The sequence below is a fragment of the Cyclospora cayetanensis genome, unplaced genomic scaffold, assembly GCF_002999335.1.
Source record: "Cyclospora cayetanensis isolate NF1_C8 unplaced genomic scaffold, CcayRef3 CcayRef3_contig_82, whole genome shotgun sequence".
Lineage (NCBI taxonomy): Eukaryota > Apicomplexa > Conoidasida > Eucoccidiorida > Eimeriidae > Cyclospora > Cyclospora cayetanensis.
Window position 1 is genome coordinate 39,224 of NW_020312755.1, and position 22,245 is coordinate 61,468.

A 22,245-nucleotide genomic window follows, 5' to 3' on the forward strand; every position below is an offset into this window, starting at 1 on the left:
AGGCAGCATTAGCAGCGCACTACCCCTGTACCATAAATGCCATGCGTAACGGGAGGCTCACTCCACACTGTGATCCCCTGCGGTCGAGCACGTCCTCCTAGGTTTGGTTCTGTTGCTAAGGCAGCTGCGTCGGAGGTGCTTTTAGTCTATCTCCCCCTGCATCGAGGTTCTCTGCGCGCGTGGTCCCTGCCTTTCATTTTCAAACACGCCTAGACATAGGCTCACGGCGCTACACTCTGCAATCTTCCCCGCACTTCGTTTACTCCCTCCTTCCCAAAGCAGCAGCAGCAGCAACCCTCACTGCCTCCTTGTGAAGGCGCATCACCAGCAGCAGCAGAGGGCAGCGAGGCAGTGTTCACGCTAGCTACTACACATAGCAACAGAAGCTTCCCTGCGCATGCAGCTTTTGCAGAGGAACACATCTAAGAGATTAGGAGGGCAGCCATTTGCGAGGCGAAACTGGAGATGCACACGCATCGCGGCTGGTGTGTTTCTTGGGGTCTGCTTTGTTCATTAAAACTGCCGACAAGCAACTACCCACACTGACGGAGAGACAGGGCGTTAAAGTGTGTACTGAGCTAACCCTAAAATTCAGCAACAAGCGCTATTCAAAAGCCGAATCCATCATCAGAAATGAGTTTATGGCTTGGCTTCGGCGATTCGTGCATCGCCACCTGACCTACTACGGCGCTTCTAGACCCTTCTCATCTCCCCTACTACGGTAGATATGATGGATTTATATATGCGTCGAAAATCGCACCTTATTGCTCCGCCATACAAACCTCTCCACGCCTGTCTCTGCTGCCGAATGAAAGACCCCACGGGTGCCTGCTGCACTACGCGACACAAACTCTGCTGCTCGGTAATATACACACTAAAGCCTGACCCCAAAGCACGTTCGCCACACCACCGTCCCTTCAAGTGCTTCACTAGGTGAAGGGAAGAAAGGCATCAGAGAGAGAAGCACGAAGACGCCGCCTCTTGTTGTGCTGAGGACTGCGGCACCAAAGGACGCCCGAACAAGCCTCGCTAACGAGGACTCATTCCTGCCTGATTCAGCGCGTTCGCCCTTCCTCTGAGGTGATAATCAGTCAAGAGTCGTCACTAGAAGAGTGGTAGTAACTGCAGCTTGCCCACATGGACGAGGACATGCTGCCGTGCGGGAGTCTTGCAACAAATCACAGTGTTAGTAGTAGAGTGGCTTTCAGTGGAGTACTCTCAAGGATTTCACAGCTGAGCTGCATGCACTGCCTACACCGGATGATCCATAAACCTTGCACACTTCGTCTAACACGCCTCGCTTCTCGCATAGTGACTGCTTGAAATCCCGCGTCACGCCATACGTGGCATGCATGTTCAAAATATCTTCTTCATGCTGCTCTCGTTGTTGTGGACCCTCCAGGGGCTACAGCGGCCGTCGAAGTGGTGCTGCTGCCACCGGCTGCTAGAGTTGTGCTGCTGCCACCAGCTGCTAGCGTTGTGCTGCTGCCATTAGCCGCTAGCGTTGTGCTGCTGCCATTAGCCGCTAGCGTTGTGCTGCTGCCACCTGCTGCTAGCGTTGTGCTGCTGCCACCAGCTGCTAGTGTTGTGCTGCTGCCATTAGCTGCTAGCGTTGTGCTGCTGCCACCTGCTGCTGCAGTTGTGCTGCTGCCACCAGCTGCTAGTGTTGTGCTGCTGCCATTAGCTGCTAGCGTTGTGCTGCTGCCATTAGCTGCTAGCGTTGTGCTGCTGCCACCTGCTGCTAGCGTTGTGCTGCTGCCATTAGCTGCTAGCGTTGTGCTGCTGCCATTAGCTGCTAGTGTTGTGCTACTGCCACCTGCTGCTAGCGTTGTGCTGCTGCCACCGCCTTCTGCTAGCGTTGTGCTACTGCCACCAGCTGCTAGCGTTGTGCTACTGCCACCAGCTGCTAGCGTTGTGCTACTGCCATCAGCAGCTGCTAGCGTTGTGCTACTGCCATCAGCAGCTGCTAGCGTTGTGCTACTGCCATCAGCAGCTGCTAGCGTTGTGCTGCTGCCATCAGCTGCTGCTAGCGTTGTGCTACTGCCATCAGCTGCTGCTAGCGTTGTGCTACTGCCACCCGGTGCTTCGGTGGTTGTTGTTGTTCTGCGTCCAGGGGGTAAGGGTCCACCAGGAGCCTCGCCCTCTTCTTCTTCATGATCTTCGTGTGGATGCTCTTCGTCATACTGGCGGACTGCTTCTCTCAGCCTATCAATCTGGGCCTCAAACTCTTCGCTATTGACATACTCGAACAGGCGTTCATTGTAGCTGTCTAGGTAGTCATGGAATCTTCTGACAAAGCCTCGGAAAGCCAAGATGATATCTTCCTGCTCAAGCTTCAGGGTGCGCAGTCTTTCCCTCAGTCTGTCCAAGGCGCTGTCCTGTGCCTCGCTGTCTTCAGGCGAAATTTCGACTTCCTCGAACTCAATTTCATCTGTATCCTCGATTCCCTCGTCGTCTTCATTGTCTTCAAGGTCGCTGTCGTCAAGGCTGCCAACGGCTGTGGGCCTTGTGGTGAGGGATATGGCACTTGCAGAGTAGCTGGTGCTGGAGCTGAGGGATATGGCGGCACGCGTGCTGCTGAAGCTACTGAGCGGTCTGACAGTGCTGGTGCTGCTCACACCAGGTGGAGGGCGGGAAGACGAATCAAGGCGCTGCAAGACTCGAAACAGAGCTGCATCTTCACTAAGCTGTCTGCTACGGACAGTGCTTCTGCGACTGTTGCCATTGATGCTGCGGCTTGCTTGGTTGCTGGACAAAGTGGCCACGGACCCATTCGAGAGAGAAGCGGGCGACGACGAAGCGGAATCTGCAACGTCCTCTGCATCTAACTGGTCACCATTTTCTTGTGCTGCACTACCCATTTCCTTCAGTAGCTCGCTGCGTGCTGCGGGAGACAAAGAAAGCCAGAAAGTGTTGATGCTAGATAATGCAACGGCAGCAAGCTCGATTGTGGCGGGCTGGGATAGCGCTTCCTCCAGGGAGGAGGCTGACCCATTGCCACTTCTCGCATTACCGTTGATGTCGTTGCTGCCGTTGCCATTGCCGTTACTAGATCTCTCTCTCAGAGCCTCGAGAGAACCCCTGAGGCCAGTGCGAACCCCCTGAGCTGTTGTATTATCGCTCGCAGAAGAGCTGCGAACTCGTTGAGAAGGCCGGCTAGATGAGGCTGCGAAGCCTCCATCGATGGCTGTGACAGCTAAGAGGGCGCACAGGCCCCTGAGAACGAGCGGCGACATTATGAACAAAAGCAAAACACGATATATGCTTTACACACTTTTAAAGCATACAATCATGAAGAATGGTGTCCAGACAGCACGCGTTTCACACCCGAAACAGCTGGTCAGCGGACAGCCGGCGTCCTGCAGGCCGGGGAGTGACCTGGCTGGCGAGTTGCACCAGTGCCCGGCCCGTTGCACACATTGCAGAAACTGACTCATGCTAAACTTTATCAAATTAAAAATTACATTCCTAGATGATTATAAGGTATTCTTTCGCTATTAATTAAAATTTCCGGTAAGTAAGCTGAAGACACGAGCTTCAAGCCCTCAAGGCAATCGACGCTATCTCGCCCAGCACCACATAATGATCGCCCTTTTATCTAGTTTAATGCGTAGGAGAAGGCGTTATTATTACGTTTCAAAATTTTTGAAAGCATGCTATTAAAAAAGGAGGCTCTGGGTGGAGGGTCCTGAGCCAAGTACTCACGTGACCTCTGGAGAAAAATGCGTGCAAGGACTGGACCTAGTCCTGCATAGCCACCTGGTCAACGGACTTCAATTCACCATTATCTGCGTACCTCTGTTTTTAGCCCATGTCTACCTCGATTTTAATCTCGGTAGTAAATCTTTTGTCACAGTGTGCGTGTCGTGTGGGACAGTTTCACTTTTGTCACAGAGCGTAGCGCCAAGTCCTAGACAGACGTGGCATACGGCTGCATTGCAATGAAACTTTCCTTATGTAGCCCTCTATGCTCATGGTTTCGCAATTCGGATGTCGTTTTGGTGTTTTTCGGTCCCTCACCCTGGTTTTAGCCTTTCCTTGATACGCACACGGATAGTATCCTCCCGCACTGTATCTGCCCTCGGCAGCTTAGGACTATCGGCAGGCCCTTCAGAGCCAGTAAACCAGAACTTACTTTTACGGTGGGCCCATAGCTTGTCAAGAGATCCAGGTACAGTACTCTGCTGGAGGGTAAACAGGAGAGCCTAACCCCACGACGTCTGCACTGTCGCTCAAGATAGCCCATTCCATGTCTTGTCAACAATTGCAGCCACTCGCAGACACGTCCCATTGGGAGCTTTCAAGAGCCTGACACAACCGGCCCACGCTATGGCAGTCTTTTGCGCCGAGGGCCACCTACACACGGTGCCGAGGGTACCGACTGTCTCATTGCACCTGAGACTGGGAGCCACGCACTCTGAGGCAAAGTCGTGGTGCTAGGCCTTAAGTGGAATGCTGCCTACCCTTTTACTCAGTGTGCAAAAGCCTAATTTTACAAAAAATTAAGTTTTTCAAAGCATGCAGTAACCTTTTCATTTGTTTCCATTTTGACTCTAACGTTAATTTTCTAGAGTCTCCTTTGGTATAAAAACAGTGGTAAAAAGCGGAGAGTGTCTCTTGGATTCAAATGTCAGACACTGCTAACTCTAGTGAGAATGTATGATTAATGGCATGTGTCCCGGCACCCTAACAAACAAACGTTTTTGAAAACTTCAATGCATTCTCTTAAATTGCTGAGCGTTTGTGGGATAACTATACCATATTTTTCAGACCCTGACTATATATAGGCCTGGCTCTACCTGGGAACTTCATTGCCCATAGAATGAGAGAAGCCGTTTGTGAGAACGTGCCACTTATCTGATATGCACATTAGGCAACCAGGGGAGCTTGAGAAAAGAGACCTTGATAGCTCAAAGATTGTCCCCTATGACCTGAGGCCAGGTTGCCGCCTCCTCTGTGAATATTTATCTGTTATCTACTCACGCCCCTAAATTAAATCCCGAATTCTAAAAGCGGCCTCTATCCAACAAGTGAGGCCGCCCATCGTGTAGGGCTCGTGCGTTGTGGGTATGGTGTATTTTCCTTCTAAGAACATGGATTCAGCCGTTTGGTCGCAGTCTTCCCTCGCAGCCTTGAGGTCATCGATCGTCGCCAAGCGAAACATCGCGATTCCCCCCTTCAATTTTCAAGAACTTTGTGATACAGCATCTTTTTCTGTCGAGGACCGTAATATATAAGGCTCGTTATCAAGGGGGAAAGCCCCGAGCCACAAGGTCTTGCCACTTTATTCTTGAAGTCCGTACTTTATCTCTCCTTAGCAAAGCTCCTTGAAGGCGCATTCTCTTTTGCTGCCTTTCATTTTGTTCCTCGGACACACGCCATTTGGTGTCCACTTATTTGCAGGCCCCTAAATACGCTCTCAGTCAAGCGCAAAAAAATGAATTTTCGGCATGCGGGTGTTGGCTACTGCTACAGGAAGTTCTAGGCACGCTGAAAGCACCCGAGTATGTGCCGCCCTGCCTCAGTCTACTTTTATTCCCTTGTCCTTCTCGTGCCCTCCCTCGCTCTTGCATACTTTTTGTCGTCTCTCTACTGCTCAACCCCAATCGTTGTGCCGCGCTGCGCTCATGTACCCTAGGGTTCCGCCTGTATCTACTTTTTCCTCTCCTTAAGCTGGCGCCCTCCCAGAACACTCTTTCCGCTGCTGCTCCTATGGGCGTGTTGTTTGCAATGCACAGAGATGGTGCAACAAGAGGATTACGCTGCAAGAAGGGCCTAGGCTTTGCAGTCGTGAGCGTAGCTACACTTGGATTCCTTCTGCTGTACGGAAACCTTAACAGCGAGAATATCTGAGGACCTCAAAAACGATTGGTGCTAAAATGATGAGCAAGTGGACTTCTCCATAAGGTGCTCTCAACACTTACCCTCTGCTTGAAGAGGCCATTTAATGCTGTCTTCTTCCTCCCTGCTTCCTTCATTAAGCTCAACATGCAGACAAGTGTGGAAGGAAGCAATTCAGTCGACTAAAAGGCGCTTTGGATGCAAAAGGAACTTAGCGGCTTTGGCATGCGGTATCCATTTCGTTTTGTAGAGCTCCAATGCAGAAGGCACCCATGCCTGCCCTCAAGGTTGGATTACGGCAGCGAAAGCAGCAAGGCAAGCTCCATATCACTGTTAGGCAAGCATTTGCTACTAGAATTACCTCGCTGGCGTTGAACTCTAGTGTTTTGGGAGCACCGTGGGCTCGTTTACCGTTACTTGAATGCCTAGCGGTAAGGTGTGCGAACTCACCCGCTTACGAGCCTCTTTTCTGAGCCTTTGTCCAATGCATTCAGCTGTAATATTGTGTAAAATACTCGGCGGCTGGGCTTTTATTTCCTTTACGCTACAAGACATGTGAGCGTGCCAGATGGACCATTGGCCATACACCAGCAGGTTTGTTGCAGTTGGGGATTAAATTAAAAGACCAGGCACAACCAGGCCTCATACTATCATAAATATGAAATTAAGTGCATGCGCCTGAAGATAAACGCGGATTATGATAACCGGTATTCACAGCGGCAGATAGCCTTGGTGCAACGCCCTCTAGGCAATCGACTTGGCTGCGAAGTGCAACACCCAGCGGCCTAAGGAGCTTTGAGTGCGTACTTGTGGCTTTATTATTAATTTTGTAAACAAATAATGCAAAAATAAATGGCCGACTTACTACATCAGACAACTATTATCCTGTGTACTTCGCTGTGTATTTTGTGGAGCTTGCCCTTAAGGACAGAACTGCGTTCTACAGAGCATCTCTAAGCACTGGGAAGCCCCGAGGTTGCCCATGCGTCTTTGTTTCATCTGATTTGTAAAAGTATGAGAAACTTTCTTCCCAATGCTGTCTTAGGGGCAGCAGTCACAGGTCTTGCGGTGGCCTTATACGGAGTCTTGACAGAGAAAAACGTCACATACACACCTGGGTATAGGCCCCTATGTGACATTTCCGACGCCTCCAACTGTTCTGTCGTGAGTCCATCTGCACCGTTTCCAGTCAATTTATGGCACCCAAGAACAGATTAATGAAAATACTTATTTTTGCCTGAAGGGGATCCGCTATGGCTGTCTGTCTGTATCCTAGCGTATACCCGTTCATATTTTTGAAGGGATGCCAGGTACCCTGTTTTCAATTTATTAAGTCTAGCGCAGCCTGTCAGCTTCTCCTGCGATATGCGCGTTATTCACGTCTCTCTCTTGCGCCTATTGCACGCTGTATATCTTGCAGCTCTTGAAGGGTTCATTTAATCACATTCTCCGGGCCCTTGATCTCGTAGAAAAAGGATCCTTCTGGGATTTCACTCATGCACACATCAGTAAGGTTCCCAAGTCTCAAGCCTGCACCCCTGTGGATACCCTGCTGAAGTTCGCTGCACGTTCTCCTTCTCTGTCAGCGTTCAATTGTGACATATCTTTCAGCTTTCTGGACCATAGGCTCAACCAGGAAATAGCTTACACGTCCCAGACTTCTGCAATCTTCATTTAATCTTCGGCTCCTTCAAACTGCCGATGCGCTATGGGCTGCTTGCAGGTGCCGCCTACTTCGGCCTGATGGCGACATATCCGTTTGGAAAGGCATTTGTGCCAACATTTTACTTGGCTGTGTCTCTCTCTGCTCTGGTACGATACTTAAATTGCTGTCACCCCAAGTGTAGGGTCTAGAATTTGGGAGTCAAAGCCCGGGTAAAAGCCGCTGCTTCGAGTTCTCCCTTTGGTATATAAAGCAGTGGAATAGGAGATATTGAGATCCTTGGATACAAAAATGAAAGCATCAGCTCTAGGATTCCCGCTTTGATGCGTTGTAGTGCATTGACCACTGCCTTCGTTGAGTTGCTGACATTTTTTATATGCCTCAGATATGCTCAGGCGTTTTGGGATTTGGTTTGATCTTCATTTTGAGGGACGCGTGCGTCATCTCTATCAGCTGTTTTGTTGTGAGCGTTTACAGTATTTGTTGCCGGCAAAGGGCTTACAACGTGCATTTCTCCCCTTCCACTTCTGCTCTCCCCGCCCTTGGCAAGCATGCAAACAATTTGCAACCTTTTGTTCCATGGTTAACGACGTAGAGCACATGTGTGTGGGTACGGTGCTCCAAATTTGGAGACCTTTCTTCTCTTAATCTTGCCGAGAAGCTTCTCCCACTGGTTTTACTCATATTTCTATTCTTTGATCCTTCATGCCGCGAGAATGCGGTTCCTTTTTCAATACGGTCTATAACATGCTTGTGGGCTCGCTGTGCAGGCAACTTTTATAATGGCTTCTTGCGTAGTTGGTGGCGAAATGTGGGGGCTTTACAAGAACAGCAACAAAGGATCAGTTAGCCTCAAGTCATCTTCCTCCCTCCACAAAACAGCAAAGGAATCTTCAACGCCTTCCACTTTTCGACAAACGGGAGATAACAGCGCTGCTTCCCAGTAAACTGCCATTTGTTTCCCACGAAACACACGAGCACTGTTCAATTGAACCAACTGCCTCCAAATTTTTGGCCGAAATATTTGCTTGAGCCAAGCTTCAATATCATGTACACCTGAAATGCTAAACCTGTGACCATGTGGAGCCGTTCCTTATGTGTGGCTTTCAAGGTTCCAGGGTGCTTTTGGTAGAGAGCAGCAGTCTGTATTCCGTTAATGAATTTCTTTGAAGGTCTATATCATCGTCACTAAAGTTTGAAAAATAAGATGCCTCACTTTATGGCAGTATCACAGGCCTCTGTTTGTAGCATGCAAATTGATCTCTTTTTCCCAGTGCTGTTAACACAGTGCCGCGCTGCAGCCTAAGGAGGAATTATCGGCCCGAATTGAGGTGTGGACTTAAATTGGATATTGCTTAGTGTGATTTTAAGTTCATAGAGCAGAGGAGAGGCCAGATAAACACATAATGCGTAAATAAGAGGTGGAGAACTCTTAGGAAGGCAGGGAGGTGTGCACTGCCCTACTAAGCCTCTGATTCGATTTGGGCTACGTGCGGATTAAACCGCCATTGCATTTAAGCGTGTTCTTGGGGGCTCAGGTGTACAGAGAGTTGGGTCTCGACGTCGGCCACTGTGTCCACTAGGTATGTGAACTATTCTCAAAATCGGCGGTGGTGGTGATAATCATGGTGGATTACAGTCGAAATAAGTATTTTTATGTTGGAGTGGGAGGCATTAATGATGCTTGAAAGCGGGAATGCCAAAGAACCGCAAGAATAAGCAAAACTAAACCCCCAGGGCACCCTGCTGCAAGAAAAAGTGTGAAAGCCTTTCGATGCTTGACGGGAACGACCACATTGCATAGATAGCAACAGAATTGTTCAAATATGTAGAAGCGAGTCTTGACCTGGGGAAGCTTCCTAGGGTTCCGCAAGGTTGCACAGGGTGTGCTTTGTCTTTGCCCTGCTCATCCATGCCCAGTGCCTGCACGCGTGTTAAAATGCCCAGCGAGCGTCCAACAGGCCTGACAGTGTGTCCAGGCTCCTCAGTCTTGTGATAGGTTTGCGTTTAGTGTGTTTCTGTGAGCAAACCCCACGCCTGAACACAAAAACTAGGTTGGCACGACGGGCGCGGCTGTGGCGGAGAGGGCCCCGTTCTGTCCCTCCAACCAGGACGCGGTGTGAAATGGCTATCCCTTCAAAAAAGCGCTCTTGAAGATTTGAATAGAGCTATTAGCTTTGGATAGCGTGCCTTTTTCTGGAAGCGGCGTGATTCGCCCTCCTGTGTCACGTCACCTTGTGCGTGTGCAGCCGACTGGTAGAGGGAGCTGCCTGTTCGCCTCTCGCCGGGCAGTCCTCCCTTCTCTCTTCTTCTGTGGTAAATAGCGTTGCTCTTGCTTGGTATTGACCAGAAATGGCGTCAATAGAGGAATGTGGGGGCGAGTCGACAAGCTGTTCAGTCGACTCCCCCGCCCATTCCTGTTCTGTTCCTGTCGCCACTGCGGTGTACAGGGAAGCCTTTCTGAATTCTTCCTGCAGATCAAGGCCCTTTCTAGCCTACTGGCGCCTTGAAGCCGTAAGGACAAGATGCTTAGCTTTAGCTGCCATGCCCGCAGCTTTTTCAGTGGCAACTTGAATCCCTACAGCTCTCCTAAATACCCTTAAAGCTTCGCTCTGATCTCAGGGTTACAACAAAAGCTCGACTTGAGAAAATTTTAGCTATCTTTTCCGCATTTGCACGCACCTCGTGGGGAATCGCTCTCGGTTATTATGGGCGTACTGCAGGTGGATGAAGTGAGCCTTGATTCGGCAGTGAAGTGGATCACCAGAGAAACCTTTTTCTTTGCTGCGTTAAAGGCGCTCCAGCGACTTAGAAATGTGGTGCACGGAAAGCCACTTCAAGGTGCCTTTGATCTACCACTATCGTATATCCACTATTTCAAAAAGCCAAAATCTTTCAATCGTCACATCCAAACGCTGAATTCCTTGTAGCAAAGTACAGAGTGCTTGGTACTGGCCATTCACTAACTACTGCCCCTTTCTTCTGCAGCTCCTTGTGATTCCTCGTGTTGTGCGTATATGGCACTTGCCGAAAGTTCTTAGCATTCGCTACATCCTTTGTGCCTCGTCTACCTGGCTGCTGCCTTGCTGCGCATGGCATGTTCGCCATAATCCGTGCTACCAAACGCAATCAAAGGCCATAATAAACACGAGCGGCAGCTAGTTAGGCGATACCGAGTGCCCATGTCGAAAATCACATGGATAGGCGTCTGCTTTTGCGTTTCTGCAGGAGCGCGCATTGCACACTACATGTCGGCTAATCGCCTTGAAGATGCCATATTGCGGTTGTCTGCCGTTCTTGGTGAATATTCTATTGTAACTATCAATTGGGACGCCGATTCGTAAGTTGAGCTTTTCAGCCAGTCCAACTGTACGTGGACCGTTGCTGCTTCTAAGGATATCCCCTGACTTCTGCTTGTTCGGCTGTAATCGGATGCAGCCATGTGTGACTTGCGCTGGAGTTCCCACTCGAGCCGCAACCGTACTCTCATTGTGGTGTCCACCACCGCTTCTGGTCGTTCATCGAAATGGCAGCCACGCGGTTCCTAGAGCAGCGTTCTGAATGTGCATACGTGTTGGCTGTTTCCCAATGTTGAAAATCCTAAGGGCACGTGGCACTCGCCGCACTAGCGACGCCTTTCCGTGTGTTTTCTCTTTCTCCCATTAGCTGGTTTCATCAGCTTGGTTGCTGGCGTTTTTGCTACCCCGGTGTCTACCCGTCATGCTGAACAGCCATGCCCACTTCTCCTTCCTGAGTGTTGCACTTTGGCATTTGTTTCTTGGTGGTGCTTCAGTCTCGAAAGAATAAAGTATAAGGTGGTGCAGACTCAGTGCATGGCAGTTGTTCACGATGAATTTGTTCCTCGGGAAAAGATACACGATCTTGCCAAAGAAGCCGAGTCCCTCAACATTCAGGTATCTGCTGCGTCGACGCTCTTTACTCGGACTTGCGGCTTTTTCGTTAATGTCTGTTGTGCGAAAGTGCCTGCAAAAACGGTTTTATGTTTGTTCTCTCTCAAGTGTATAGGCCTCGTTCGTGTGTCTCATTCGTAGATACTCGTGTCTTTACGCATGCGCCCGTGGACGACGTAGAATAGGGGGTCGATGAGCATTTGCCTTTGTTGTACCAGTATTTGAACGAGAGGCTCCCTACTAAATCTGACGGCATGCCCTCTCGGCTTTCGCCGGCGTGTCCTCTCTTTGCGTCTCTTCGCTGTACGGCGCTTTTGCACTTTTTCTGTCGGCAGAAAACCCGGCAGTACATGGCATGGCGTACGGCACTTTGGCGAAGCACGCGAGGGGCAATATTCAGAAATGCTGCCTAGGATGGAAAACACACGCCTTGCACCGATACACGAAGCCAACTCTGAGCCTCTACTGCTCTGAACAGAGTTCTTCTCCCCTTCTTGCTGCAGGTGGTGCCTAGCAGTGTCTTGGCGCAGACAGCGGACTTGCAGGCTTCGCCAGGCCTAAAGGAAATAAACGCTGAACTTGCGGCGTTGGAAGGCCTTCCTCGAGGCAAAGAGGAAGACACGCCGAAAGAACCAACGGGACCAGAAAGAAGGAAAACGCATTCTCCTGAGGAGCGACCCCCCACGTCCGATTCTGAACGGCTGGTGAAAAACGGCACAGCTATTTTCTTCTTTTTTTTCCGGAAAGCAATTTTCAAAGGCTGCGGGTTTGGGTGTGCAGCAGTGGCTCTCAATTTATGATGCAAAAACTTTGCATTTTCGCAAATCCCCATGCACTTCAGGAAAGCCTGCCGATGGACCTTTTCCATTTTTTGCCTTGCACATAAGTGCCTGCTTTTTCAGGTTGTTTTTACATCCGGCACCACCAACGACCCCAAGGGTGTACAGTTGTCTTACGGGTATGCGACGTCCCTTCCCGCGCACTGCCTTTTCCTAATGCCTCGAGGGCCCCTGCCGTGGCGTTTTCTTCATACAACACTCATTGCAAGAGCGCTCTGCTTTGTCGTCTCCTGCCCTGAAAAGGGGCATTAGCAAACAAAACGTCTCAGATTCACCCATACACTCAAAAGCGGCCTCTTGTCCCTCATTCCCCATCCTCGATAGATTAGGCTTCACCTTTCGAGGCTGCAGCCTCCTCGAGCTGGCTGCTCGAGATACCCTTCTGCCATATCCCATTGACGCCCTTCTATGCGGCTGGCAGCCGCACGCTTCAGTTCAAAAATCCTAGCCCACCCTCGTGCCTCCATGTCTCTGTCTTTCGCGTCATTATGTTCCTGCCTTTCGCGTCCTTGCTCATTCCAAGTGGTGTCGGCTCTTCATACTAATCTCCCTGCCCATCCTCTTACGCCTTCTACCTTCCTGGCTTCTGCCTTAGGGTCCCCTCTTTACGCTGTTGGCTTGCTTACTTGCATTGTGGGGCTGCTTGGGTCCTGCATGCGCTTTTCACCGCAACGTTGTTCTTTTCTGCCTTCTTTTCGTCTGTCAGGAATGTCGCCACCGCGTGCCGCTGCATATTGGAGGCTGTAGGTGCGGCAGAAAAGGATATTTCAGTAGATTTCGTTGCAGTGAATCCTTTTCATCATGTCAACACTTCGGTTATCTTTGAAACGGCGCTTCTCTGCCCGAGGGCCCGCATACACCTAATTGATCGGTAGGTACTCAGCCACGTGCATTTTTGCTTGTTTTCAGTGCTTTTTCCAAAAAGATTTTCATGGTGCTCCCCTCTTTCTTCCAGCAATTCGAATTTTCCGAAAAATAATCCCCTTGTTCCGGGACCTCAACAATAAAGGCACGCAGTGCGGTTTTTCCGGTTCCTTTTATTCTGCCCCCTCAGATACAGGACGAGTTACTGGTGGGTCTTGTGTGTTGCTGCAAAGTTAGCGGCGGAAGCAGCAAGAAATTTGGGCAAGGAAACGCGCAGTTCACCGTCCTCGCGTTCATCATCTTTCTCATCATCCACGGAGGGAGAGGAGTCCTTCCGCGTGGTGGCCCCTCTGGTGTCTCGGCACATTGACTTCTTAAGCGCCCTTTCTTCCGGGGATAGATTTCAGCAGACTGGTTTCCTCAAGACGCTGAGGGAGGCGCTTGCGCCAAAAGGCGTTGTCCTCTTCCTGGGTTCCGCTCCCGTAGGGCCCTCTACTGTACGCACAATGCAATGTCTACTAGGCAAGCTTCCACGAGTGAGGTTTGGATCGACGGAAACTGCCCTCCAGGTATACTAATGATTGCGGCGAAAGGAGATGCCAGTCTCATTGGCAGCGCGCAAAAAAATTCTTGTGTCAAGATGGGCGTGCCACTAGCTCGACGCGCCAGCGTTCATAGACGATAGCTGCTGCGGAGTTGTTGGTGAAGGAGAGAAAGGAAGAGACATACAGAGAAGCAGAGAAACATACAGAGAGAGAGAGAGAGAAACAAAATAAACAAGAGAGGCAGTGTAGGGGAGGCGAAGCCTGTTTGAATCTTGGGTTTGAATTGGGGTGTGTATGGGAGATCTTGTGGACGCCCTTTCTGGTGTCTTCTTTGAAAAGATTACAAAGACCAGTGTCGCATCTCATTGTAGGTGTGTGTGGGATTGCGCGCGTGTCGTGTGTGCAGCTGTTGTGTAGTCATATATCTAGGGGGCTAAATGGGTTTTTTCCTGATACTTGCAGGTCGCTGCAATACCGTATTCCCAAACCGATGAAGAAGTGTTGGAGGCTCTCGAGAGAGGCTGGCACCATACGTTCGCCGACTCCCCCCTAAGAGGCTTTTACATAGGAAGGCCTCACACGGGACTGACTGCGCTGAACATAGTCAAAAGCGTGGATGCGAAGGCGGATGCATACATGGTGAGTCTATTGGCGCTGGTGTTCGCCGAAGGGAGGAAGGCGTCCCTCCGATTGCCGGTGTACAGTAGGCGGTGATGCATTCGTGGTGGCCAGCTTGAACTAGGAACCAGAGGGGGAGAGCGGAAGACGCTAGAATCCATTTGTATGGATATTCATGCGCGTTACGGAAAACAACCTGTGAAAGTCTGAGAGACTGTTACTCGGTCTAGTCATCTTCTTGAGTATTTCTAGCCGCTTTCGCCTTTGCCTCATCCTTGCTACTTGCATGCCACAGGGTAGCGGACCGCTTGTAGACACGCGCGACGTCCTATAGTGATGCGATGTGAACAGCCTGTACATCCGGTGTTGTTTCTCGGCGCTTGCGTCTTCGTTGCCCGTCTTTCTTTCTGACTGCAGGCTGACTGCGGCGAGGGGGAGCCGGGGTATTTGATTTGCCAGGGCAGCAACTGCATGCTAGGGTATGCCAATTCAAGCTCCCATCCTTTCTCTTTGGAGGGATGGTATTTAGGTTTGGGAGACGTCTGCTTCTTCTTGCGGAATCCGCGAGACCAGAAGAAAGACTTCTACTGGGTTACCAGAGCGACGGACATGGTAATGAAAGGGGGGGCAAACTATAGCTGCATGCAGATCAACAGCGACCTGCAGCGGTTCGTTGCCTCCTGGCTTTCGGTAGCGAAAGAAGACTTGGCCGTTGCCACCATTGGCATCAAATGGAAGAGTGAGCACGACGACGATACCTGCGTAACTGTAGAGCTGCCTGCAGAAAAGGAGGCAGAATTCAAGTCTCTCATAGAGGAGCAGCTGGTTAAAAGAGCAGCAACAGAGCCCTCTCTCCCCAAAGGATCACGCCCTGATTTTGTACGCGTCACTAGAATACCCAAGACATTCAAGGGGGCTGTAGATGGGAGGCTTATCAGGGAGGAGTTTACTGCGCACTTGCAGCAAACAGCATCTGAGCTTAAGAGAGCAAATTTTTTTGCAGGTGGCTCTTTATCAGCATAGCCCGCGAAAAGTTTTGTGCTCCGACGAAGAAGCAACACAGAATCGGATAACGATTGTTAAAGGTAGTACAGCGGCTCTTAGGGGCCTCGTTCAAGGTTTTTCGTATGATCGCGCAAGAGCCCTCGGGGGCTCTTTGCTCCTTCTAGCCCCTTCAAGAGGCGGCTGCTGCAGCGGCTCGTGTTTCACTGGGTGCTGCTTTTTTTTTATCCCCTGAAAGCCGTGTGGAAACATTATGAAAGGAGAAGCCGAAAAAGTATTTTAGGCCACTTTCAGTTCATTTTCTTCAGCGAGAAGACGCAACCTTCTATGAGGTAGCAATACTGTGATCTACAGAAAATCTAAGACACGAAGGAGGAGAGAGTCACCGATCAAATGGCGCTTGTCTGGGTGTGCGGCTCATTGTAGCCTTCAGGTGCTTTTCATGGCTTATGGAGAGCAGTAGCAGCAACTATCTCATGCAGTGGAGAGTCTAAGTCATTACAGAATAGAGGTGGTGTCCAAAAAGATATCAATGGAGCATACAGTATTGCATCACGGCTTATCGTTCGCGATCACGATGCAGCCGACACATGGAAGAAAAACAGTTGCCGATACAGTCGACAAAATGCAGGGCAAACGGCGCGCGATAGAACATGTAACGAATGTCGTTAGAGCCTGTAAAGGCTCCTGTGGTGATACACACGAGAAGTTCATCATAAAAGGGATAATTCGACATACGTAAAAGAGATAACGCAACATGCGGTAAGAACTGGGGTAGACAGAAGCTTTGATCTGACCGTCCAAAGGTTGAGAAATTTCTGGTCGAGTGCAGCTCGTCCTGCACGAGAGGTGTAACGGCTTTCCTGATGTTTTTCATGCAAGAAGCTTTCTCTCCCCCGCGCTGGCTATCCGCTGTGGTGCGCTTTGTTTCGCCCACTGCGTAAGCTGAAGCAACACACCCTCATCACGTTTTTAAAGCCGCACAGAAGGGTGAGCTTTCAAGAGAAAAAGCACCCGTTGGCAAGGAAGAGAGGGTCAGGCCCCTGGATTCAAGAATAACACAGACCCCTCCACCCCCTTCCAGGGGCCCCTCGGGGCCCCCGCGTCTCGTCTTCTTCCTGTTTTTTCTCCTTTCGGCCCTATTCGCGGCTAATGTGGCTTTAATTCGCCTTAATTCTTCGAAGAAATTTAAAGTAGCGCGCATTTGCTTCGGAGGAGTCCTGCTGCAGAAGGAAGCTGACGCCACCGGAAACTCGCTAGGAGTGCCGAGTACATCAGGCGCAGCCCTCCACGGCAGAAGACCCCTGAAAATGCTGCTGTCTGTGAAGGCTGCCGCTGCAGAAGTATCCGATGCATGCAGCTCAAGAAGCTCTTTCCCTCGGGGAAGCTTCTTGCCCACGCAGCCGATTGCCTTCTCCAGCAGTTCGAAGCGAAGATGCTCATCGCGGGACGGCAACACCCTTTTCACCAGCACCTCCAGGAGCAGCAGCAGAAGCTGAATCCTCCCTTCCGCGACGCTCAGAGGCTGCTCCTTCGCCTGAAGGGCTTCTGGAGGAGAACTGCGCATTGCTGCGTGCTGCAGCTCCAGGGAAGCGACGGAGGCTTTCAAAGACAGCAGCAGGGGCGGCAGGAGCAGCACCAGCGCCAGCGGCAAAGGCAAAGACCAAGGCAGCAGCACACGCCACTAGAGAGGTAACCCCAGAAATCGTCGAAGGAGGCAGCCACAATGTCAGTTTTCCACAGATTTCAAGAAAGCGCAAAGAAGCTCGAAACGACGCAGGAAACCTTTCGAACGGGAGTGCTCCCCACCTGAAGTGCCTCCCCCAAGGAGTTCCCCTGTGTATTCGCGACCTCCAGACGCTGCAGTTGCTCGTTGATTGCATCGCGTTTCCAGCCAAAGGAAGCCAGCAGCAGCAGCAGCAGCAGCAGCAGCAGCAGCGGCAGCAGCAGCAGCAGCAGCAGCAGCAGCAGGAGGAGGAAGAGGCCCATAAGGCGCTAGCCGCGTGGATTGTCGCCTACCACATGGTGCATCAAACGGAAGGGAGTAGTCACGCGAGTAGCAGCTGCCCCCTTTCTGAGAGCCGAGGTGAAAAAAGGCGAGACACTCGTTGTTTCTTTGCAGTCGCTGCGCCTATGGAAGTGGTGGCTTCTGCCGCGGCTGCAGCCACTTTAGTCCTTCAGCAGCTGCAACACGAGCGAAAACAACACCAAAAGCAGAGGCAACAGCAGCAGCAGCAGCAACGCTTCGCGGAAAAATGTTCTTTCCCTTCTGCTGCTATTCCTTCTGCTGCTTTTCCGTCTGCTGCTATTCCTTCTGCTGCTCCTCCTTGCAGCTCGACTTCAAAAGCGGCAAGTGCAGGAGGAAAAGGCTGTGCTCTGTTCCCGCATGTCTGGCTGGTGTGCGAGGAGAAGACTCAGGCTGTCGCTGTGGCTGCAGTGCTTCGACGGTATCTCGAGCTCTCCGTCGAGCCGCTGCAACAGGAGGAGCCGCAGGAAGAAGTGCGATTTCTGAGCTCTTCAAAGGAGGTTTGCTGCATTCTTCAGGAACCCATCACTCTTCGGCAGCGTCAGCAGCTCGTGGGGTGTCTGCGCAAGAAAGTGGTAGCCGTCTTTACGCCCTCCGCCTTTGCCGCTGTTGCTGCAGCAGCCGAGGCAGAGCGCAGTCGTCAGCAGCAGCAAGATCTGCAGCGAGACTTGCAGCAGTTCGAAGCTCTAAAGCGGCAGCCCCTTGAGAGCGAGAAGCTGCATGCATCCATGGCGGCGGGAAAGAAGAGCATGTTTCAGCAGCAGCAGCAGCAGCAACTAAAAATCATGGATTCATGCTCTCTGTTGGTGCTGTTAGAAGCCCCCAAACTCCTCAGAGACAGAGCAGTCGCTGCGGCAGTCGAAGCCTTTCGCAGCACTAACAACAGCAGCAGCAGCACCGACACCAACAACAGCAGTACCAGTGACACCAACAGCAACCAAAACACCAACAGCAGCACTAAGTGCATGGTGTGTTGCAGCAGCTTCCTGCCGTCTTCTGTTGAGGAGCTCCACCAGTGGCAGTCTGCCGTCCACGCATCGACAATCGTGTTTCCTGCTGCTCCTCAGAATCCACTGCCTCCTACTACCGTTTTCGCCGATACAGATAAGTGGCAGAGGCAGCGACAAGCTCTTCAGTTCTTGCAGCTGCTGCTGCGGAAGCGCCTCGCTCGGTGCGTTCGCCACTTCTTCTTGGAAGACGGGCAACTGTGGCTTCAGCTGTTGGAGCAGCAAAAGCACCAACAACTCCAGCAGCAACTTCAGCAGCAAGAGCAAGAGGAAGACAAGCAGCGACAGCAACGGGAGAAGTTTGACAGAATCGCGACTGTCGTGGAAGCGCTTGAAGCGCCAACACGGGAGTCAACAGGCACGCCTGCAGTTCTCAGGAGGCAAGCACAGCCTCTTTCGACGCACGCAGCCGCTCAAAGTGCAGAAACCTTGCAGAGTAATACTTCGACGAAAGAGCCTGCATGCCTCGCAGGCAGTCGCAGCTGTGCTACTGGCAGGAGCAGACCTCTCTCGCGAAGGTGTGGGGGCAGCTCGCTGGATCGCTACAAGCGGCTCGTGGAGGCTTTCAGCATCGCGCTCATAGCAGCGACAGGCACTCTGCGTAAGCAGGGAATCCTGCGCATGCCTCCCGAAGCGCAGCAGCATGTTTTGCGGTGTCTCAGTGTTGCAGAAGCAGCCATCACCAAGGACTGCATCCAGGCAGCGCGAGAGAGGGTACATGTCGCAGAGAAGCAGCGGCAACAGTGGGGGAACGTCAAGAAGGCGTCTTTGCCGCTGTCTTTAGTGCAGCGAAGCAGCAGCAGCAGCGGGCAGCAACAGGTGAGTGGCAGCGAGACTGTCGGCGCCGATACCGCGCCGCTTAGTGATGGTTGCTTTTGAAAAATGCATTCTTCCTTTCCAGCGTGAAGTGCGTGGAGGGAGCACTTGCATGTCTGCCTGGGGTAAAATGTTTTTCCTCTCCTCAAAACGAGCGATGATGCAGAGGGGAGGGGGGGAGAAGATGCCACGCGGAGCTGCTGCAAGGACCTTAAAAGCTTCAAAATTCTTCATAGAATGCGCTTTTTTCATGGCTGTTTATCGTGCGTGCTGCCCATATGCGTGTGTATATGTGTATGTGTAAGCATGTGTTTGTGTGTATATGTGTAAGTATGTGTTTGTGCGTATATGTGTAAGTATGTATGTGTGTATGTATGTATGTACGTGTGTATGTGTATGTGTATGTATGTATGTGTTTGTGTATGTGTGTACGTCTATGTATGTGTATGTCTATGTGTATGTATGTATATGTGTGTATGTCTATGTATGTGTTAGTGTATGTATGTATATGTGTATGTATGTGTTTGTGTGCTACCCATGCGTGTGTGTGTGTGTGCGTGTGAATCATGGAAAGCCTCCCACACAGAGGGGCGCTGTGTCGATGCAGAGTTTGAGGGCACTAATGGGTGGTATGCGTGTTCTATGGCTGTCTGGTTTGCTGTTTAGATCCTCGTGAGTGAGTGTCGATTCGCCATGATGCTGTTGGAGGGCAGAGAAGTCTTGAACAAGGAGGGTCCTGTGGGAACGCTTGAGTACCTCCTCGCGCACGCCACAGCAAGCAGCAGCAGCAGCAGCAGCAGCGGCAGCAGCAGCGGCAGCACCTTAGCGGAGGCAATGGAGAGGCTTTGGAGTTACAGGGAGATGCAGGAGCTGCTCGCCGCTGGGCATGCCGCAGCGTCAACAGCCGCAGCGCGCATGCAGCAGGCAGCGGGCTGCAAAAAAGATCTCTATTTTGGACTTCTCATGGAAGGTGTGCTGTTGCTGCTTCAACTCTTTCATCAGCACTCCAGCTGCAACACCGCCAACACCTGTAGCAGCGTGAGCAACTTGTCTGCGATGCAAGGCGTCGAAGGCGGTGTGCTGCTGCTCACAAAATCATCTGAGGAGGCAGCAGCAGCCGCTGCTGCGCTCCAACACGCTGCGGGGAAAGCGGCAGCCTCTAACTTCACTGTTGAGCTGCTCCCGCCTTCTCCGACTTTTGCTGCCTCCGCCTCTACATGTGGATCGGCAACAACAGGCTCCACTTGTTCTCCAAAGCGACTCCCCGCAGCTGCAGCAAGAGACGCCGGCCTGTGTCGCACCCGCCTCACAACCACCACCACCACCATTAGCAACAACAACAAGAGCACCACCATTAGCAACAACAATGGCAACAACAAGAGCACCACCATTAGCAACAACAATGGCAACAACAAGAGCACCACCATTAGCAACAACAATGGCAACAACAAGAGCACCACCATTAGCAACAACAACAAGAGCACCAACAATAGCAACAACAACAAGAGCACCAACAATAGCAACAACAACAAGAGCACCAACAATAGCAACAACAACAAGAGCACCAACAATAGCAACAGCAACACCAACAACAGCAACAACAACACCACCACCAGCAACACCACCACCACCACCAACAGGAGCAACAATAGCAGCCTCTGTGTGCTGCGGCGGGTTGCTGCTGGCACTGTCTTTGTTGGAGCTGCTTCGGCAGCAGCAGACATATTTCCTGTGATCTGCCGCTGGCGATTGGTATTGGTGCTGTTTGAAGCCTCTGAAGAGCTGCTTGCGTGGTTGGTGCACCGCTTTTCTGCAGCCTGCACATCTGGAGTCTTTTTAGACGGAGAGCCGCTGTCGCATGCAGCCTCTTTGCCCGTGGAAGTTGCCTCTCCCAAGCCACCGAATAAGTTGCATGGCTGTGAAGCTACGGCAGCTTCTGACTCGATCTCCTGGAAAACAGAGGCTGCCTTGCCCCTTGTGCCTAACGCATGCACCAGCAGTCGACAAGGCAATGCAGCTGCTGTTGCACCCCTTGCTGCTGCATGCAATGCTGCTGCGGCGAAAGCACCGACAGCTGAGGAGGTGAAGGCTGCTGCTGCATCTGGAAAAAGTCGTTCTCTCGTTGTCTCGCTGTGCACGAATCCTACGGAAGCCCCCATGAGTGCTGCCGCTGCTGGGGAGGTGTCTCAGCTGTCGTTTTTTGAGGTTCTGCAGCAGCAGCATCACCTGACAGCCTGCTGCAGCGCTGGAGGCAGCAGCTGCGCTGCTTCTTCTGCAGACGACTTCTCCGTGGCGGCAGCAACTAGCAAGCTCTTCAGCAGCCGCGAGTTTCTTGCCTCTCACAGCGCCGCAATGCTGCTGCACGCTTCGACAAGCGGCCCTTCAGATCCAGCAGACGCTGAAAGCTCACACTCAACAGGCTGCTTGCTGCTGTCTGGGCGTCGGCTACTGCCAGTGAAGTGCCTCTTCACAGCCGACACGCGGGAAGCTGCAGCTCACTTCGCCGCGCAACAGGAGCAACAAGCGCAGCAACAACAGGAAAAACAGGAGCAACAGGAGCAACAAGAGCAGCAACAACAGGAGCAACAGGAGCAACAGGAGCAACAAGCGCAGCAACAACAGGGAAAACAGGGAAAACAGGAGAAACAAGCGCAGCAACAACAGGAGCAACAGGAGCAACAGGAGCAGCAGGAGCAACAAGCGCAGCAACAACAGGAGCAACGAGAGCAGCAACAACAGGGAAAACAGGAGCGACAGGAGCAGCAACAACAGGAAAAACAGGAGCAACAAGCGCAGCAACAACAGGAAAAACAGGAGCAACAAGAGCAGCAACAACAGGAAAAACAGGAGCAACAAGAGCAACAAGCGCAGCAACAACAGGAGCAACGAGAGCAGCAACAACAGGAAAAACAGGGAAAACAGGAGCGACAGGAGCAGCAACAACAGGAGCAACAAGAGCACGGAGTTGCTGCCAGCCTGTATACGATATGTGCTTGGCCTTGTGTGTTTGCAGCAGCGTCATCTGCGCTAACGAAGAGAAACAGTGCAGCACGCTCAGCTCAAGCATTAGCAACACGGTCATATGCAGATGGCGTGCTCTCGTTGAATGCTGC

General features: G+C 51.6%; 3 protein-coding genes across 3 annotated transcripts; 2 read left to right on the forward strand and 1 right to left on the reverse strand.

The window, feature by feature from the left end:
• Positions 1-8: 8 nt before the first annotated feature.
• On the reverse strand, positions 9-3,236 carry LOC113146951 (uncharacterized serine-rich protein C215.13-like). Its single transcript, XM_026335839.1, has 2 exons — positions 2,015-3,236; positions 9-124 (listed from the first exon to the last, which is right to left on the reverse strand). The coding sequence occupies exons 1-2, from the start codon at positions 3,234-3,236 to the stop codon at positions 9-11; spliced, it is 1,338 nt and encodes a 445-aa protein (XP_026191624.1).
• A 7,450-nt stretch (positions 3,237-10,686) lies between these two features.
• On the forward strand, positions 10,687-15,304 carry LOC34620129. Its single transcript, XM_026335840.1, has 8 exons — positions 10,687-10,844; positions 11,184-11,418; positions 11,919-12,119; positions 12,318-12,373; positions 12,961-13,125; positions 13,309-13,687; positions 14,126-14,302; positions 14,699-15,304. The coding sequence occupies exons 1-8, from the start codon at positions 10,687-10,689 to the stop codon at positions 15,302-15,304; spliced, it is 1,977 nt and encodes a 658-aa protein (XP_026191625.1).
• A 1,329-nt stretch (positions 15,305-16,633) lies between these two features.
• LOC113146952 lies at positions 16,634-21,721 on the forward strand (the record flags this gene model as incomplete). The annotated part of the gene is made up of 8 exons (XM_026335841.1): positions 16,634-16,875; positions 17,049-17,155; positions 17,406-17,466; positions 17,503-18,583; positions 18,668-19,135; positions 19,799-20,416; positions 21,152-21,324; positions 21,478-21,721. Coding segments are annotated over exons 1-8 (2,994 nt in total), but the record flags the coding sequence as incomplete, so codon positions are not given.
• Positions 21,722-22,245: the final 524 nt, after the last annotated feature.

What these genes read in the sequence shown, in the direction of transcription:
- LOC34620129 (XM_026335840.1), top strand. Translation starts at nt 10,687, where the DNA reads ATGTCGAAAATCACATGGATAGGCGTCTGCTTTTGCGTTTCTGCAGGA. An exon ending in CGTCCGATTCTGAACGGCTG is followed by an intron (nt 12,120 to 12,317) that starts GTGAAAAACGGC and finishes CTGCTTTTTCAG; the next exon opens with GTTGTTTTTACATCCGGCAC. An exon ending in CGAAGGCGGATGCATACATG is followed by an intron (nt 14,303 to 14,698) that starts GTGAGTCTATTG and finishes TTCTGACTGCAG; the next exon opens with GCTGACTGCGGCGAGGGGGA.
- LOC113146951 (XM_026335839.1), bottom strand. Translation starts at nt 3,236, where the DNA reads ATGTCGCCGCTCGTTCTCAGGGGCCTGTGCGCCCTCTTAGCTGTCACA. An exon ending in AACGCTAGCAGCAGCTGATG is followed by an intron (nt 125 to 2,014) that starts GCAGCAGCACAA and finishes CCTCCGACGCAG; the next exon opens with CTGCCTTAGCAACAGAACCA.